We start from the raw sequence: 20,322 nt of genomic DNA, 5'->3' as shown, positions 1-20,322 counted from the left end.
AAGGTCTGTCAAACAGATTTGATTGTGATTTTTCCTGTCAAAGTCTCATTTGTTTCAAGAGGAGTGGGTTTTTTTTTTTTCAACAGGTTCTCTTAGCATTCATTACAGAGATTTCCTTTTTGCTCAACTGTTGGCAAGCTTAAGTATTGGAAAGAGATGTGCAGACCACAATGTCTTTTTAACTGCAGTGCTGGCATGTTTTGCCAGCAATACATAATTTTCATTGTGTTACTCATATAAAACCTCATGTTTGTCGTACGAATGCAGTTTTTGTTGAAGGATTACTTTAATAAAACTAAAATGGCCTAAGTTTCTGAAGTGAAACCTGTAGCATCTTTAGGGGTCAGACGTAGCTGTAACTTGAACAGCTGTACAACATGCATCCTAGATTGTTTTTAATTGTCTTCCCTTTCTCTAACAGCAGTAATTCTTGTTTATATTGTCAAGAACCTTTCCACTGAGCACAAGAGCACCATACTTTAAGGTCACATGCTTAACCCCACTGCGGGGTTACAATGTAAATGGGCCCCCTTTGTTTTCATTAATGTGTGAGGGGTGGGTGCAAGGCAGGGCTGTTCACAAGGCTTAAATAACTTATTGTAAAAGTGTCTTAAAGAAAGCATATTTTGTCTCCATACCACAGTTGTTTAGCATTACTCTTGTGCATCCAACCGACAGCCGGTTTGGCAATGGATTTTTGTGTGTCATTTTGTTCTTTTGACCTGTGATACTTTTTTCTTTCTTTTTTTTTTTTTAACCAAGCTAATGGATTCACCTCAAATAATACAAAATGAAGAAGCCTTTTTCTCCTTCTGTTCCTGATAGCCTAAAAAGTAATAAACAAAGCTGGAACTGCTCTTTTCCACCCCAAACCCTTTACATAACAATTTGCCAGCTACAGTTTCTGTGTTGATGAATAGGTTTAAAATTAAGACTTTCTAAAAATGTCAAATTAAAATAGTATTCTTAGTGCTTTTAATCAGTTAAAAATTAACAAAGTGTAGCCTTTTGAAATAGCTTCTGGAGTCTGAAATAGTTTTTCTGCCTGTCACTGGTGTATGGAGGAAGTGATATATTGAAATATTAAAGATTGTTTTGATTGTCTAGAATTTGCCCTGAGTCCCAAGATTTTAGATGATTTCAAACTCAGTGCTGATGGTAATTTTTGGCTGGCACTTTTAGTTGGTTTTATAGGCCAAAATAGCTTCAAAAAACTTGAAGTCATGCTTTTGAGTGCTGCAGTGTCAAAAATGGAGCCATTTGGAGGGGATCTCTCACTTCTTTCCCAGGATGCAAACTCTTCAATATGAACTTAAGTTCATAGTAATTAGTTGCTCTATTTTAAATGGAAATATTGTGACAAGTTTTCATAAATGCTTCTCAAAATACTTCTTTTCCTCCTAATAACTGCTATGCTCTTGGGCTTTGGGCAGACATTTTGTCTTGGGTTTTAATCTTCTTACACTTCATCTCTAGTAAGAGCAACTTACTATATCTAGTGATCTCTCTAGTATGGCAATAACTGATTTGACTGGTTGTAAACAGGATGAAATCTGCCAACCTTAAAAAGTTATTTCCTACTCAGGATCATAGTGGTAGTTTGATATTTAAGAAAAATTTTGGTGAAACAAAAAAAATGTATAGCTTTTAAGACAGCAGTAAATATGAGTCTTTCAGCATGCAGTCTTGACAGATTTGTTACTGAATAGGAAAAAAGAGACAAATATTGTTAAAAAGCAGTCCATAGCCTAATGAAAATGTTTTTGCTTTTTTTTTTTTCCCTAGAGGAATGTAGTTATCCCTGAAGATTGATTTGGTGCACATAAAAAGACTGCATAATGGCATCCTAAATAAAATATTTAAAAATGGAAAAAAAACCCAAACCACTGACTCCAAAATTCAAATGCTGAGGAGAGACACCAGTTTATCAAATGGCATGTTTTCCTCTCCAAGAAGAGAAATACTGTTATAAACAACACTAATAGTTTGGGTGATTGTTTAACTAGGCTGTACCTCTTGTGTGTGGGCTCTGAATACTGTGAAGTGTGATGTGCCCTGTAGTATCTTGGTGAAGCAGAAGCTGAAGCAGGTAGACAGTAACAGTACATGGAGATTTTTAGAGCTCTAGCACAGCTTGTCATGATGCATCTTTAATGGCAGAGGTTTTTGTATGAGAGAACACAGGTCAAACCCTTCTCCACAAACTGCTGTTTTTCATATCTGCAGCAGCCCAGGAGATACAAAAGCTTTTTTTGGGCTAGTGGAGAACATCTCCTTTGTGGCATGTACTCAGTACGTGTCAGTTAAGGATGCTCAGCCAGTTTGTGTTAATGCATCCTTGACACTGCTGTTTTACCACTGGATTAACAGTTCCTTCTGGAAGAGTGCAGAGGTGATTAGTCAGCCACCTCTGACCTCTCTCTTAAGTTGGACTTGGCAGCTGAACTTGAGAACCCGTATCTTGTTTCATGTGCCTGTAGAAGGAAGCGTTGGTGAGTGGTGAGGCAGGAGCTGGAAATGTGTTGCAGGATAACAGAATGCACTGTTATGGGGCAGCTGAGCTGTTTTCCAAATTGTATTGTCCAAATTATAATTTATGAGCACATCATGCAAATGTTATCTCTGTTGAGTTGCCAGAATCTGCAGCACGTGATTTTTGTTTCAGAGAGAAATCAGTATCCATGTTTGTGTATGTTTGATCTGGTGATCACACTTTGTTTTCCTTCTTAGGCATGTGAATCAGATGATTAAAGTTTATTTTCCCTGACTGAATGCTGTCATATTAATGAAAATTGCATATATATATCCTTTTTTTATATATATATAGTGAAATTTTCAAATAGTTGGACATTCGGTCTTCTTCAGTGTTGTAGCATGGTGTTTTACTGGGACACAGCTCAATCAGACTGATCAATAGCTGCCTACAGTTGGCGTTAACAGTCTTATAAAGTGTAGGTTTTACAGATACATTGAATTCAGAAGAAAAATAAATAGCAATATATGTTACTGGGTTCCTGGCAGAATGGAAGTTGGCAACTGAGTCAAGAGGATGAGAACTGTGGGAATGGATGTGTCCTTGGAAGGGGTGGAGGTGTGCCTGTGTGTTCTTTGGAATAATGCTCCAGGTCCTTGATGCTGCCCTGAAATTAAGTGGAATTTTTATTTCTTTTTTTATTCTGGAAAAAAAAAGTATAGTTTTCTTTTGAGTCTACAGGATGTAAAGTTTGATCAGACATATTAACTATAGTTCCGCATTGTCATTTTGCAATTATCTTTTTTCTTGTAACATTTGTGTTATCTTTTTTCTTGTAACATTTGTGTTATCTTTTTATACTAGTAAGATATATTCCCCTTTATAACTTGTAATAGAAAATTAGTGTCCATATATAAGTGGCATATATTTATTACAGGTTTATGTAGTTTTATGATCTAATAAGTCAGAATGACATGTGCAAAACTTTATTCCTGAACATGCTCTGAATGCAAGAGAACTAAGATTATGTACTTGCCTTGCTCTTTCAGAAGGAATCCATATTTACTGTAAGTATTGAATCCAAACTAGTGATGGTACATATTTTGGGCCACTGTTTGAAGTAAATTAAATCAGTAGGCTTTTCTGTTTGTTCTCCTTTGTCAGCTACCCCATTTTTAAAATTTGCTAGTGCATTGCATTTTGTTGTAAACTTCAAACTGCACATAGTCAGCATTTTCATGCCCATATGGGGAGTACCTAGCCCATGGTTTGATGTGAAGTATAGTTATTTACTGTAGCAAAACTGGAGGAGTGTAAGACACTGAAATCAGCCTAGTTTTATGTTGAGGAACGAGGATCATAGCTTCCAAAAAAAGTGCATTTCCTAATGCTGTTGTCACCAACTACTGGCAATGTCTGGTGGTGTTCTCCTTGCTGCTTGACAATGTCCTATTCCCCATATATTAAATACATGTAGTGTAGCAGGCTCTGTTTTGCTTTTATTTCCTATGTTCTTCCCAGCAGTGTGCTCTCAATTCTCTTTCTATCTGTTTTTCCATGACAGCTGGTATCACTACTGCACTTATATGATTATGAATTTTAAATCTTCACAACGGTGTGCCGTGGTGTCACTGGGGGTAATGAAGTTGTTCCTTGAGCCAAGTGTGACAAAACTTCATTTTTGAAAACACATGGTGAGAATCCCATTCTCACAGAGATATCCATAGTCCTGGTGCCTTTAGTGCTGTGAGGATGATAAAGGCATTGAACCCCTTATGTCATTGGAAGATATGATTCAGCTGTATGTGGTTATCTTGCATATGTACTAAATTGCTATTCTGCTATGGCATGTGTCTTACGCAAAGCATGCCCACAGGCACTTCTGGACATGTGGCTTGCTGTTTCATTTGATTGTGGCTTGCAGCTTCTTCGTTCTGCAGTGTTTAACCCATTCTGTAACTTGGCTTTCTGTTTTAAATTATTTCAACAAAACTAATGACACTGAAAGTACACTTTAAATTTCTGCACAGCTATATTTTAGTAGACAGTGTGTTGTGACTAAGGCAGTAAGTAGCTTCATGGCAACAGGTGGTGGCTTCGGTGATGGGAGGAAAATGCTGATATTCTAGGTTGTTCCATACTAAATAGATACAGAGATGTGCTGTTCAAGAAAACCAGTAATGTGACATGTAATTAAACACTAAAGAACCATAAAAAATAAAAATATAAATCCAGAATCTAGCATTCACTGTTTTCCATTTTTCATTGTAGCTTGTGGATGGTTTAAGCAATTTTTTGGTGACTATTACCTTTTGAGATTCCAGTTTGCATTTTGAGTGCTGTGAAGAGCAGTGATTTAGTTTAGAGATTTTGGTTACAAGTTTGCATCTGTAAATATTTTAAGAGAAGCTTGTATGTAGCTTAGAGTACTAGGGCTTCAGTACGAGTTAGATGAGTCAAAGCATTGAATTATCATCTTGAATTATTTCATTAGAATCAGTAAAATTATATGAATATTTAATTTGAACTACAGTTCATTTCAGTGTCAGTATTACCTACTTCTGGCTTTGAAGCCCATCATTTTTTCCTTTCCTCTCTCCTCTATGCTAACTTATTCATAATAGTTGATGATGTTAATTTTGAGATGCTAAGAAAATTACAGGGTACTCTTTCAAGTTCTTTTGAATGCATGAAATCATTTGTTGTATAATTCTTCAGTGCTTATTAGAACTGTGCATAGTTGTTGATGATGAAAATTCAGACTGCTGGCTGGTGAGCATGTGCAGGTTGTACTCAGTGTGATTCAGCACTGCAACATCTAAGCTGTCCAGAGTGCAGATTAGCCAAGTGAGTCTTGTAGTGCATCTTAGCTCAACTGATTTCAGCAATAGTAGATAATCACTGAAGCATACACTGCTGTGCAGTCCTTCAGAACTTAAGTGTTCAGCGTAACTACTGTTTGCATGTGACCAAAATGGAAAAAGGGAGGTGTATACAAAGGAGTGAATTATAACAAAGAACACTTTCTGCTTCAGTTCTTGTTCAGAAAACATATGTTCAGCCATGCAGGCAACAGTTGGGGTAAAGACACACTGTAGGTTTGGAAACAAAAGGCGTGTTCTTTTCTTGCATTCACAGTGTTTTCAAACATATTCACTTGTTAGGGACTGGCCTGTCAGCTGGATCTTCTTGCAAGCGTGATTTCTTTTTCCTGACTTCTTTCAAAAGCTTTTTCCCCACAATGTTTTACACTTCATATAATCCACTATGCGTGCTAGGCCTGCCTTGGTCTTTGTGCTATTGATGATTCAGAGGTGGAGGGGCCATGCTCTGGGAGAATGTGGCTGAAGGGTAACCTTTCAGTCACCCATACATCTGAAGATGCTAAGCCACTCTTATTCCAAATATCTTAAGTGGTTTGGTTGCTCTTTCATGATGAGGTGGGTTATACTTCACCTTTAGAACGCTGCCAAACCAATTAGTACAGCAGAAGTATTTTGAAAGTGTTGATCTTTTTACATATTTTAGTTTATAACTACAGATTGAAAGTCTTACAGAGACTCATCATAACTGTTTAAATCATCCAGTAAAAAGATTTTTTTTTCTCAATTGGAAATTCATTCAGTTGTGGCATTCCAGAGTAACCAAAAGTTACTTGGGCATTACTTATGTTTGGACTCCTTTTTCCTAAATATATGGTTCAAGACCCTGGTATAAATATTCTTCTGTAGGCATAAAGGTAATGCTTATTTCCAAATAAGCTCAACCTGGTTTAATTTATGACTTTTAAACTTGTATAGCTAGAAAATGTACTGCTTTAGCTCCACAGGTATAGATAAATGGAACAACTTTGCAGTGCAGACAAGACCTACAGTTTCTTTGGAAATGTCGAAGTGATCTACTTGCTGTAGGTTTTTCTAGGTCAAACTACTCATCTATCAAGTCAGGTATTCATCCTTTGTTGTCAGCAGTGAATACCTCAAAGCGAGGCAGGGCTGCCCACATTTTAATGCATGTAGACTTGTATATAGAGCTTAAGCATATGTCTGACTTTAAGCATTTTGCTCTATAACTGGGGTATGTACATGTTTAGTTTTGATGTGCACCATTGAATATAATAGTAGGGGAGAATGTATAATCTTTGTAGCGATGGTTTCACACCAGCAACTTGAGTTTCCGTTCCTTTTATGCTTTTATGGCATTTCTTTAATAAAATTCTCTATTCTTTATATTTTATTTAAAAATATAATATATATATAATAATATATAATGTTTGTCTTAAAACCCCAGATTTTATGTTGAAAGGTCTTAATCAATAACCAGAACACTTAGGGAGTTCTGTGTTGGCTTGCAGATTATTAATGTGGTTTTTTTGGAGTATTTATAGTGTTATCTGTATTCTCAGCCTGGGAAATTACCACTGATGAATTTTCAATGATTAGAATTTCCCATATAAGGCCCTTCAGACCATGAGGATCATTTACTCAACTAGAAAATCCTCAGACAAGAATACTCCATGTAAATATTTTCTATTGGAAGGTGCCAGTAAACGCATCCTTGCCAACATACGTCAAAACTACCAGAAGATCTGTGATGATGGGGATTAACTTTTTAGCACTGTCATCTTAAGAGCTTTGACAGGGAAACATTATTTAAATGCTTTTTCTTTGACTGCATATGACTGAATAGATGTTAACGGTAGATAAAACTAATATAAAGCAGTTAATGATACTGACATATATTCCAAGTCTGCACCTTTTTCTTTTCTTGAGGTCTGTGTCAGAAATCCTTGAGAATACTACAGCTTTAAAATAAACTGTCCTTCCTTCTCAAATGAAATTTGATGGTTTGTCTCCATTCTGATAAAAGAAAGCACATGCTAGTATATTGCTTCTTTTGAGGAATTTTTTTTGTTTTATAGGCTCCTTAAAAATAAATTGTTTTAGATGCTGCGGTGACTTCTCTGAATCTGAGAAAGAAAATAGTTAATAATAATTTCTTTCTTTTCAGTTCCCATGAGCCTACCTTCATTGCACAGTTTGCCTATAACAGCTAGTAAGAATAGAATGTACTGAACCTTAAACAAATCTATTAGGATCACCATGGCAAGAAACCGGGAAAATGGCAGGAAAAACGAACAATGATTTTGTAAACCCTCCAAAGGTCAGAAAAAGGCTTTCAGTAAGTATGCAGAGGCTAGAAATCAAATCCCATTTCCTATCATAAGAAACCAGTTGTTTTAGCAGCAGTGGTTAATGTACTGTATGTGAAAGATTTAAGACTAGTTGGAAAGCTTTGCTTCTGTTTTATTAGGCTGCTATTGAAAAGCCAACAGCATAACTTCAACTAGGTGCTTTGAGATTTCTTAATGGGCTGTCAAGGGCAAGACACCAGGTCTGTGCTATACTAGCTCTTTCCTGTACATTAAAACAACAGGGGCCAAATGATCATATACAGAAGTATGAATTACTTGATGCTTTCTCTGTTCCATATGGTCAGCCATGTCTTTGGCAATTAATCATGTACAGAATCAGTTGAGTGCTCTCTGAAGCATTGAAGTCAACATTTAGTTGTACCTGTGCCAGTGGGGGCAGTGGGGGTTGCAAGCGTAAAATAGCAGGATGAAGAGCTGCTGGCGCCGAAGCCAGAGCAGCTGGCTTCTATAAACAACACTTTTTTCCTCTTTACCTTTTTTTTTAACTTTCTTTGACAAACATGACTCATTTTTCAATATCATCCAGAACATGAGGGTTGCTGAGTGAAACTGTGATATCTGGCATAGTGGATTAATAAACAAAAGGCAGAGAATTGGGTTTAATGTGCCCAAATTGCTGGGTGATAACTTAAACCATACTGTCTGTTTCCATCGTTTCAATGAAAATGGGTGCATTTGCTCATATTTTAAGTAGAAATTTTAAAAGTAAAGAAGAAATGAGCAGGGTTTTGTAATCAATTACTAGCTCTTTTTATCATGGAGGAGTTACAACATGTTAAATTAACATGGTTTAATAGATTTCAGGTTCTTTCTTTTTCCTCCCCTCTAAAAAGGGACCGTGTTTTAGTTTCATAGAATTTCTTCAGGATACTTCTTTCACTGAAAGCACGTAAAATGAGAAAAATAACAGGGAAAATACAGAATAACATTTGGTTACAGATTTTACTCTTTGCTTTTTCTTTCTGTATTAGTTATTGATTTTTTAGAGGTGACTGCTATGTTAAAGTAGAAGTGGTTGGTAAAGATTCAGAAGCATAGCCTATTTAAACTGGTGGTGAGCAAATTATGTCTTAACTTAGAGTGAAAAGTCTGATTTGTTGACCCAATAAAGTAGGACCAAGAGGCAAACTGTCCCAAGTGCCACTTTAGTTCAGACTGAAGGCTAATTTTTTTGACAGAACACTAAGCTTCATGTCTCCAGTTATACAGTGTTTCTAACCTTATGTCTGACTCCTCAAGAGGTCTGTATTGAAAGAAGGAAAAAAATCTAGCTTGGTAAGATTTAAAATGTACCAGTGTGGGGTTTGGAGTGTTTAGATGTTGGTTTTTCTTGCTTGTGTGTAGGCATGTTGTGGTATTCACCCAGGACACGTGGTTCAGCAGGGTAGTGGCCTATGGATGTTAAAACAGAGTTTCTTCTGCTGTGTATTGAAGGAAAAAATATTATTGTAATCCTGTTACAATACCTAGATTAGCTTTGTTAGGTATCTAATTTTGTGTATATATCCTGGCTGAATAGAGAGACTTGGTTATAACAGTTTCTACTCACTCCTGTGTCACTGATATATTTTGTTGGTGATAATAAGAGAAATAGGGTGTTGGTCTCTTGAAATCTAATCTTAGAACCTTCCTTTCTGACATAATGAGAGAAAATGGATGAAGATGATGGCTTGTGCCTGTTACGCCTAAATTTAGTTCTGCTGCTGTACCAGGAGGAAAGTGAACAGTACAGTTTCCTAAATCCTATATTTAACATAAAAGGTTGGATTTACTCCTGATACATGTGTACATACACATATACATAAATACATGTGTGTGTACACAGATTTGGGCTTTTTGAGAGATGAGTTGTGTGTTTGTTTTTAACGCTTGTGCCACTTCTTTACAAGGACAGCCCTAAATACACTAATAGATCTGTAAGGAGAATTGGGTAAGATTTACTGAAAATACTGGAGTACTGCTTATTAAAGAGGTATGCTGGCCAATGAGACAGGGAGTTGCTTCCCACAAGTGATAAGCAATTTGTGTAATCTCGTTGCTCAGGTTGTCCAGGATATGTTTTTGCCAGCTCAGGAAGCAGAAGAAAGAAAGTTTCAACAGTTTGTAAACATTACCACCCTCAAGAATCTCTGTGAACACAAGGCTGAGATAAGACAGGCTGTAGGGCTGGTTGCATTGTTTATTTATTCTACTGTCCTGAAGTCCCAAGTGTGCTGAAAAGCCCTGAGTCAGTGCTGAGTCCAGTTCAGAATTGTGAAGGCTTCACTCAGCATTGGGCAAAGAGGGCCTCTGCAGGCAGTTATCTGTCATTAAAAGAATTGAGACACAAGATCAGATTTTCTTTGATGGGATGTGCTACTATAGTGATGTTCAAAAGAAGGTCATTCCTGCTCTTTAGAGCAAGGGTGGTATCAGCTGGGTTTCTGATGGATTTTTATCAGTGTTGATGTGAGGAAATGGCTTTCCCAGCTGATAACATCTTTGACCAAGTTTCTTGAATCTTTGACCTTTATCAGTCAAGGTATATATCAAATCCTCTTGTTAAAAATAAATTCCAAAACAAGTTACATGGAAAAGACAACTTTCAAAGGAACATGCTTCATAATATTATTTTACCCTGAATGCTGCTTTATTTGTTCAATTTGAGATTTTTATTGCGATTTTAAGAATAGCAAGTTATTAAGAAAAGCCTCTATAAAAGCTACACATCAAGCCCTGCACTGGCATTCCAGGTGACCTTACTGCCCTTTCAGCACTCTTAGAAAACAAGTAAATCAGTTAAATTGCTATGTATTGTTGTTGTATGTTGCTTAATAATACTATTTCACCCTCCAGGTAGCTGTGACTGTACTCACAGGGCTCAATAAAGAAGCGTTTATGATGTCAGTGTCAAACTATGCATTTGACTTGAGCCATGTGCATCACCACATAAATGAAAGGTGTTAACAGAAGGCTGGAACAATGTAATTGTTCTCTCGGTAAAAAATAAATTATGTTCGGTTTCTGGAATTATGATGTTTCTGTAGGTGAAGGGGACTTCACTTAATGAAAGTTGGGAGCAAACTTGCAATTTGACCAGGTCAACAGAATTCATACCATGTCACATACAATGTGATTGTGAATACTTGGAGAAGTGATCACCCATCTCCGACTGATGATACTCTGTGAACATTATCTTTTCATTAGATTTTAACTGAAAATTCTTTAGCAACTCCCAGTTCTCCACGCTCTGCACTTTCTGAATCATTTATTTAGGGAATCTTGATGTTTGTTGCAGCAAATAACTGTACTTTTGGGTTTATGAGGCATGGCATTATTAAACTTGGGACTTTCCTGAAGTCTTGGGGAGAAGCAGACATCTCACCATTGCCAATGGATTTTCCTGTCCCTCTGTGAATAAAATGGCCATCCAAACATTCTAAAAGGGAAATCTTGGTGGACTGAGCTGTGTGGCTGCAGTCTGATCATCCTATAACACAGAGGTAAACTCTGGTTGTAGTGCTCTGTCAAGTCTTGTACACGATAAATATAGATGATAAAGCTTTGGTAGGTATATTTATTGTGAACGACAAGGAGTGTTAATTTTCACCATTAAAGAATGCACACCAGCTCATGTGAGTGTGTTTCACTTGCTGAAGTCCTCTATCAAATCCTGCTTTAAACTGTGCAGCTGCTTGAAGTGAGGCTCTAAGGTCAGGACTGTTGAAGTTGGCGGATATTAGAGCTTGTGGAAAAGATGTTGTAGGTCAGTGCAAGGGAAACCCATGTCAGGGAATCCTTATCTGAAAATGCTCTCTGGCTTTTTGTTTGCTTTGTAATGTCAAAGCAGGGTCAAGAATGTGATCTGTATAGACAGAGTTTTGAACGTTTGGGGTTTTTACAAGAAAATGTTCTTTTTGATGTTTAAGTCCCAATGATGGGGTAACGCCTTTTGGTAGGCCAACTGATAGAGCTGGGAGGTGGGGAGAAAGATGCTTTTTGTTCTTTTCATGTGATGTTGGTGCAATAAAGTTATTTTCTGTCTCTGTGAACCTTGTCATGCTTCTCTCTCGGAATGACTGTAGCAGTAACAATGCTGCTCCTACTTTACATAGTCTAAGAAGTGTATAATCTGCATGTTATTGTTTCTTGTGGAAAAAAAAAAACCCAACACTATCAGAATGAGGATAGATATCTCTGTTTTCACAAAGTGAAGATAATAATGATAATTTCTCTCACAGAATTCCCAGAGGAATTTTAGTTGGGCGGGGCAGAATGTAATGTATATGTGATGTTGAGGAGGAGGCAGGATGCCATGTGTTTTGTCACGTTCCAGTAAGGGAGGTTATGCTGGGAATAGGCATGGCAGCTCTTGGTTATGTTTGGTTGTGTTTTCAAACTCACATGCACAACTTGCCAGGTGAGAAGCTTATTTTTTTGCCTCCTTTTCTGTGAAAAGAAAACAGGTTTGTGCAACAATTCCATCTGTTCTGTCATCCTTCCCAAAAGCATTGAGATGCTTTGATACATTTGCAGAACATGTGACTGAAAGTGGGAATATCAAAAATAATTCCACGTATAGTGGAGGCTGTTTAAGGTGAAAAAGGCCATATAATATCTACACTTAAGGAAAAGACTCAGTTTCTACCATGGAGACACTGCTGCACATCAAGGAGCACATGGACATTGGTGGATATAGGACTGAGTGGTAGCTGGCCATCAACCATTTCCTTCCTAGCTTGGCAGACATGGGGAAGTGCAGAGAAAAAAGAGGAGAAAATGGTACAGGAGTCATTAAGCAAAGATGGAGTGAGGGAGCTGGGGTTAGCTTGGTGGGAGGATGAAGGGTGATAAGAACATCCCCAGTTCTCTTACATCAACATTAACTGTCAGCACGTTTGGGAAGGCCAGTAACTCTTGATCTGCAGAGACTGAGTGTCATCCTGCTTCAGAGATTATTTAAATCTGTTCCATGTATATATGTACATGTCTATTTTTGAGCATTTTTTAATTTATTCCATATGTGAATTTATTCCATTGTTTATTTTGAAGTATTTAATGATAAAGAGAACATGTGGACATCAGCAGAAATTCCATTCAATAGATACAATACAAAGAGGTATTTTCCTTAATGGCTTTACTAAGAAGCAAAGGGGAGGGTGAAATCCCCCAAACAAATGCTACACTGAGGAAAATACTTCTGATATTATTTGATACAAGATAATATTTAGAAAATAATTATGCCTCAAGAAAATGTGGACTAGAATGCACAGTATCTTAGTGTGATACTTAAGGCAATGAGATTTTAAGGTTTACCTTATGTGCCATGTATATTGATTAAATACCAAATATATGGTGGCCATTTCTAGCCATCATTTACTGTATTGATTTGTCAGCAGTGGAACTGTAATAAAAAAAGCTATTGATTTACTGTCCTTATTTGCTTATGGGCTTTTTATTAATTTTACACATTGTTTCCTATTTCTAGATTATAATTTTTATGTGTTTCCTCCCTTTAAGACAAGTCTGGTCCTCTCTGAAGTTAGAAAAGAGCAGCAAATTGAGGAACAAAGGAATGAGACCATCAGCTGCTTCCTGCTCCTTCTTAAGGAGAGACAAAAGCTGCGTAAAGAATGGACAGCAAGGTGAGAAATACTCCTATAAATCCCCTTGAGTGGGGAAAAGTGACTTTAAAAAAAAAATCTAAATTTTCACTTCTCAAATAGTAATTCCGTATTTGTGTGGGGTAGGCTGCTCCCTTAATCATACACTATAGGCTACTGATAACAGCTTGGTAGGCAGTGCTCAGATCTGAGGAGTGGTGCCACCTAAAGTGCCCTCAGGTTTTCCACAGATTGCTGACAATGTGAGCCCTGCTCTTTGCTGGAATGCTCTGCTGGAGCTACACTTGGCTGCTTCCCTCGTGCTCCTCCCATTTCCCTGTGCTGTGCTACTGGTGTTAACTGGTGCTGGGTGAGATGGGCATGCATGTAGGTACTGCTCACTGCCAGAGATCAGGAGATGCTACTAACAGTGTTTAAAAATTGGTTTTGTACTTGGTAAGGTTTGTGGTAGTGGAATGTAACCAGCTGAGTGCATTTCAGAAGCACCAGATACACCATACTTTTAGTTTGATCAGAAACAGGTGAATGAAAGAGGATTTCCACCATGTTTCACCTCGTCCTTAGGCTCTTAAATGAGTTGTCACCTTTTTTCACATCTTTGTCTAAAAGCTATAGGTTTATACTAATTTTGTAATCTCTTACTATTTCCTTATTTGATATTGACATAAAGTATCTAGCAGTCTATGAATTTTTTCTGCCAAATATAAAACTTTTATTTAAAACCAAGAGATGTTCCTTACTTACAATTAGATACAGTTTTTAGTCAAAAGTATTTTTAAATCAGATTTTTGTTATTGAAATTTAGCATTTAACTGGCATGATTGTTTTGCCTGTGCTAATTAAAGCTAAGGGAGATGCCTTGTATTTTACTGGTGTAGTTCCTGAAGACTCTGAGATTGCTTTTAAAATGTTATCCGTAGATTTTGGGTCTGACACTTGAGTATCTTTTCTGCTCCAAATAATTACAGCAAATGAAGGTGAAACATTTTAGAAACTTTAGATAAAAATTTAACATAATTACCCATAATTACTTTACAAATTACAGGTTGTGTATTATAAGTTTGTGTTTCAATGAGCATGGAATGTTTATTTGTATGGTACTAATTTAAGATTTCAGAAGTAAGCTGGCTCTAAAATATTTTCCATTTTATCATGTGTGTTTTACATTTTTCTTCTTGAACAATTTAAGGGATCTTTGTAAGTTTTTTTTTTTTGTTCTAGTTTTATTTACATTTTTTTTCAATTGGTTGGGGTTTTTTGGTTTGGTTCTTTTTTGGGGAGGGAGGTTGTTTGGTTTGTTGCCTTCCATCACCATGCTTATGAAGTAATGCAAATGTTTTACTATGTTGGAAACAGAGGAAAACACTTAAAGCTTTTTTGTGGGACATGTGCATCTTTGTTGTGAAACAGAATAGAAAGCTTTTAATGAGTGTGATACCTTTTTAGAGTTCATTTTGTCTAACAATGATTTCCTAATATAGGAAGTCATCAGAGATCATGGTACTAATGAGTAATTTGGAATGACTGTGGGTTTCAGTGTGCCTGGCCTCGCTTGCTGCTCTCAGGGAGCTCCGGGGCTGGAGCCAGGGCTGCAGTTGGAGACGTAGCCCAGGCTCTGACACAGCAAAGCTGCAGCTCCTGGGGGGTGGGGAGAGGCACAGGCAGATGAAGTGCAGGCTTTCTTAAAACCAAACACCTGAAAGAACATTTCAAGAACATTGTGCCTTGAAAGTTCTGAAAGAAAGTGTCCTTTGAGTATTAAATATCCATAATCCTTTTTCTTTCCATTTGATGTTTCCCATGCCAGTGACCTATCTGGGAGTCTCATCCATATGATCTGCATAAAGAGACTGTTACCGTACACCTCGCTTGGCTCCATCAAAGCCCCAGCTCGGTGTCTGGAATGAAACACTGCCTGTGGCAGCCATGGAGCACACGGTGCTGAAAGTTATAAAACGTCCACCGTGGTACGAGCAGGGCTGCCCATGTTTTAGAGATCAGTCTATTGTGTACTTTGGAATTACATGAGAAAAATGTGCTTGGACAGGAAATAATTAGCACTTGTCAAAGGGCAGGCAATAGGTTACAGTACTTTACTTTCAACAGGCTATCAGGGGATCAGCTAGATTAGATAATAGAATTTTTTTTTTCCTGTGGAAGTTAAATACAGATGACTCTAATTACCTTACATTGTGCATTAGAGAGCAGATTATGAACAGTACAACTTCAAGAAATTTAGGTCAATGAAGGGAGGGCATCTGGCAGAAAACTTCACTCTGCGCTTGGTCTTTGTAGAGTTATGTAGTATTCTCTTCTTTCTTGTGTTTGATTTGTGTCATTAACAGCTGAAATAAAAAAAAACCAAAAACATACATGTTGGGAACTAGTAACACAAACTGACTGAACTTTTGGAAATTTAGCCTTTCCCTAGAAAGGTATATGAACTGTTTTGGTATGTACCTACTCAGTTAAAGCATATTCTTGTGTTAGTTGCTTTAAGTTGTACCAGTGTTTCTGCATATTAATGAGCTGAAATGACTCTTTAAGGTTGTATTTCATCTCCACAGCCCCAAACACGTGGCAGTGTGCTTACTGTTGCACTCACATTCATAGTCATTTCATAGACTTGTGATGCAAAGATGTCATCAGTATCTTAAGTACCTGAGCAGGTCTTCCAGGGATTCAAGTTCTCTGAGTGGTAGTGATCCACAATACTTCATGTAGGACTTAGTGAATGTCCTCTGAGTGTTAACAGAAATGGTCCAGAGTTTCCAAAGCCCCAGATTTGTTTATACTGCGTGATACTGCCTGATGGACAGGTTGTTATTGCTGTTAAAGAGCTGCTCTAGCCCTTTGAACTGACCCCTTCTTGACCTCTGCTTACAGAAGGTCACTGTTCAGCTTATAAAGTGAGGGGAACCTCAGACTCTACTGTAACAAATAGAGGGTGAAGGGAACAGCTGTGAATTTTGGACTAACCATGCAAACCTGGATAGACTTTTTTAGGGTCACTGTATGATAATGAAAATTGTTACCAAATTATATGGAAATTTAACAGCAATAGTGGGAAAGAGAGGGTGGAGTCTAATGCATTTGGTTTGATAAATGAAGTGTGAAGTTACCCATCTGGCTCTAGACAGCCCTCTTTTTCTCTACGAAAAGGAAACATTTAAAAATAACCATGGTACATCTAGAATCAATGACCCATACAGAGAGCTGGAATAGATCAAGATTTAATGGTGACTGTGGAAGAAATTATCATTTGAAAAGTGAGACAAAGGATGAGAAAGTACAGTTCAATATCTGCACCTGATTCATTTTTTTAAAAGGCCTTAATATTTTTCCCTGTTGATGATGTTATTGACATTTTTTATTTTGCTTTGTAACTGGAACAGAAAAGTTGTTATATCACAAAGAAACAGGGGAAAAAGAAAAAGTACTTGAATTTCAAGAGAGAATGTTGCACTTTTCCTGATCAGCAAGTGCCTGAGAGAGCTGGTCTATGGTTAAATAAAACTCTAGCTCTTATTTTTCCTAATAGAACTCCTATCATGTTGTAATAGCATTGTCTTTTAATGCTTGCATGACATACTGCACTTAATTGCTAGTAAGTTTTTGTGGTATTTTTCTTAGACATACATTTACTACCAAACTAATTTGTCATCAGTAAATCAACGGGAAGATTAATTTAAAGGGTAGCGTTTAACTGCGTTGACTGCTAGGAAAAATTATGGTTAGTTAAAACATTACTAAAATATGGGGTTTTCAAATGGAAAAATTGTGTTAGTCCAAAATAGTTTTATTATGACACAGACTCTGATGTCCATTTTGCTATTTCCCTCAGTGAAATTGTACCATTTCTCGTGGGGAGAATTTGACTAGATACTGGAAAAGTTTTGGAGAAAAAACATAATTTTGGAGAAAAACGTAATGAAGTGGAAAGTTTGATAAAATGATTTATGATTGTTGAATTTTCATAGGTGTGCTATTTATACAAATTCTGAAATTTTAGATGATTCTCTCTAAATCATCATCTAATCACAAATTGACATAGTGAAAATAGAATAAACATTCAATAAATAATCTGTACCGAAGTAAACACAAATTTCTTCTGGATCATGAGATAAACAGCAGAAAAGTGTTAATTGATTATATCTTGTAAAAATCAATAACTTATAACCTTGCATCATTAAAATAACACAATACAAATCTCTTTTTATGGGGGTCATTCTATAACCCATAATATTGTAGATATTTTGTAGACTCGGTCACTGTATTTCTAGACTTTTTATATTTTTGCATGGCAGTGGAAGAAAGAACATCTTACTTGTGACAAATCATGTTAGTTTCAGGTTTCAAGTCAGATGTGAGCTATAATTCCTCAGCATTTTTTGCCTTTGTCAAACCCCTTCTTAGATCTCACAATTTTGACATAACAATTTAAAGGTATGTGGGGTTTCTTTTAGTTAAAATGAATACTTAAAGTACAGAGGTAGTCTTAGCTCTCAACAGTGAAATCTGGATTTTTATGTTGGTATTTATATAGGAATGTAAATTATAAGTACCTAGTGAGAAAATTGAGTCCTAATCTGGATGACACTCTTCAATTCTATAATTAAAAAAATGAAGAATCTTAGAGGGGAAGCCTAAAATAGTGTGCGTGTTAAATAAGATACAAAGTGGAGGATTTTATATATTTTATTTTCTGTTTTGAAGAAAAAGTTCATTTTTTCTTCTTATACCTAACCTCCTTATACCTTGAAATTTCAGATCACAATTAAAGAGGTAATTGAGGTAGATTTCATTCTTTTTAGCTCTGGTAGGAGAAAGTGGTGTCGATGTAAAGAAGGACCATGTTTCCTCTGTAGCAGAGGAATGTTGATGGGTTAAGAAGTTAACATGGGCTTTGGGAAAATCAGAGGGGTTTTTTTTCCCTTTCTGTCACAAGCTTTGTGTTTGAGTTTCAGGAGCTCATGAATGGTGTTTTTCAATTGAAATGTGACAACACCAGTTCAAAGACTGGTTGAAAAATACTGAAATTTTTTTTAACTCTCACAGACCTGGCAAGATGATAAGTATATGAAACACTGTGAACTCTTCAGAAAATACTCTAATAGGAGCTACATCAGTTCCCAAGATTTTACAAACTACAGAGGTATCAAAGTTTGTCAAGGGGGTGGGGGGAATGGTAAGTATTTGCATTGTGGTTGTTTTGTGTAACATGAGAATGACAGATTTTTTTTTTTTCCATGTTGTGGAATCCAGTATCCATGTTTCTGATATTATTAAGGATCTCAGTACATACAGCTCTATGATCTCTAGTGTGTTTTTTGGTAAGAGTTGTTCCCTCTGAGCAATGGGTCTCAGTAAGTTAGCAATGAGCATACACCAAAATTTCGATTCACCATTTTGGAAATCACAGGGAAAAAAGGTTAAAATTACATTTGAATTCTTTCACATTCGTACTTTAGATATATGCTTGTGACTAGTCTTTAAAAGAAGAAAATGAAACTGTTCAGCACCATCATGTAAGCTAAACCAAGTTTTCAGAACATAGACGATGCACAGAAAGTAAATTGTGGCTGAGTAATCCTGAATACTTCATGTTAATCAAGATGCTTTGAGTCAGACTGAAAACCAACCTTGCAGCTTTCAAATGAATGGAGAAAACACTGCAATGTCGATGAAGTTGTCAGGTCTCCTGCTCTAGTTATGCTTAGACTTCAGCTGCCTTGATTGACCTTTGACTTTCCTCCAGTTGCTTGTTGCCAGATTTCTTTTGCTCCTCATGACCCTTCCTGTTTTACTGCCTCTGTCTTTCACCTGTGTTCCTTGTATGGAGGAGTCTTTGAAGCAGCCAAGCTTGGGATCAATAGGTACAAGTACTCTTCAGAACAATGGAAATGCAGCTTGATTAAATGCTGCTGTTTAGCTGTTCCTTTGAAACTGTCTTGACCCTTTACCCTTGGAAAGACTATGTGTTTACAAGCTGTGGCTACTTACAGAAAATCCTGCCTCTTACCTTGTGATGTCACTATGTACACAGAAATACTGTGCAGAAAAAGTTGTGTAGCAACCTAAACCAAAAGGTATTATAGAGCAGGATAAGAAAAGCTGCAGAACTTCAGCTCTGTGTCTCTGTGTGTGGCTTTTTTTTGTGTCAGACTCTGTCATTAAAGTAGGGATTGTTTAATCTGAGTGTTTGCTTTATTATTTTGGTTCAATTTTGATGGTTCAGTTCTGAAATCCATAGACAGATGCATCATCCTATACCTGAGTAACTACCATATGAAACTTCTTTGACATTTTTCTTTTTTGATTTCATTATTTATTCTTCTTGTGCTAGATGAGTTTTTCAAATAATTCAGTGGCACTTCCAAAACTGGAAAATTACACAAATTTAGTCCTTATATATAGTGCAATTAAAGCTTCCAAAAAATGTGATAAAGAATTTTTGCACTCTATCAGAGATTATTCAGTTATTTATGATTTTTATGTTTGGTTTTACTTGGACAGGCTTTTAAAGCCAGCATGGGTGAAATTTCCTTATTTACATAAGCTTTCATAATTGCATTACAAGAAAGATAGATAGTGTTGTTTTTCCAGGGGCTTGACAATGATTTGTTCACTACCATTGGGAGACCTGAATGCTGGAAATGGAGATTATTGTATTTCCAGGGTACAGGATGCTGGAGATTGACTGGATCACAGGGGTGATAAATTTATAATCTGTGGAGACCAAGTGTTAGCCACATCATCAGACAGTTGAACCACAAAGTAGCATTAGCATCTGCTGTCATCCTTTCTGTAGGAGAAGGGTGTCTACCAGAGGCAGGGGAAAAGGAGAAAGGCTGGGGGAGTTTGTGTGTTTTACTGTGCCCTGTAGCTGCCCACATTAGATAAAGATGTGGTGTTACAAACTGGGAATAAGGTGTGAGTGTTCCAGTGAATGAAAAATTATCATAGATTTGTTTTATTTATCCACTGAAGTCTATTTCTTCTGCAGTATCAATCCATTCTTTCCTTTGCCT

The 20,322-nt window shown here is 36.8% G+C and overlaps 1 protein-coding gene across 4 annotated transcripts in view; it reads left to right on the top strand.

Moving 5' to 3' along the window:
* The window catches only part of FTO (FTO alpha-ketoglutarate dependent dioxygenase), a 219,797-nt gene that overhangs the window by 82,307 nt on the left and 117,168 nt on the right, over positions 1–20,322 (top strand). The window contains exons 8-10 of one of the 4 annotated variants that reach the window (XR_015773746.1): positions 13,188–13,312; positions 18,350–18,479; positions 18,763–18,853. Coding sequence is in view for 3 of the 4 variants with exons in the window: in XM_088062155.1 (XP_087918281.1) it covers positions 13,188–13,312; positions 15,099–15,198 (225 nt within the window). In the remaining variant the exon portion in view is untranslated. Of the gene's footprint in view, positions 1–13,187; positions 13,313–15,098; positions 15,209–18,349; positions 18,706–18,762; positions 18,854–20,322 lie in introns of those variants that run through there. The other 3 variants (XM_088062156.1, XM_088062155.1, XM_014255559.2) reach the window with 3 other exon arrangements.

The sequence above is a fragment of the Pseudopodoces humilis genome, chromosome 14 (assembly GCF_049639895.1).
Source record: "Pseudopodoces humilis isolate 2021_Gansu_Grassland_sample_001 chromosome 14, ASM4963989v1, whole genome shotgun sequence".
Taxonomy (NCBI): Eukaryota; Metazoa; Chordata; class Aves; order Passeriformes; family Paridae; genus Pseudopodoces; species Pseudopodoces humilis.
Note: the sequence above shows the minus strand (reverse complement) of the source record. Positions and strands in the feature narration are given on the sequence as shown.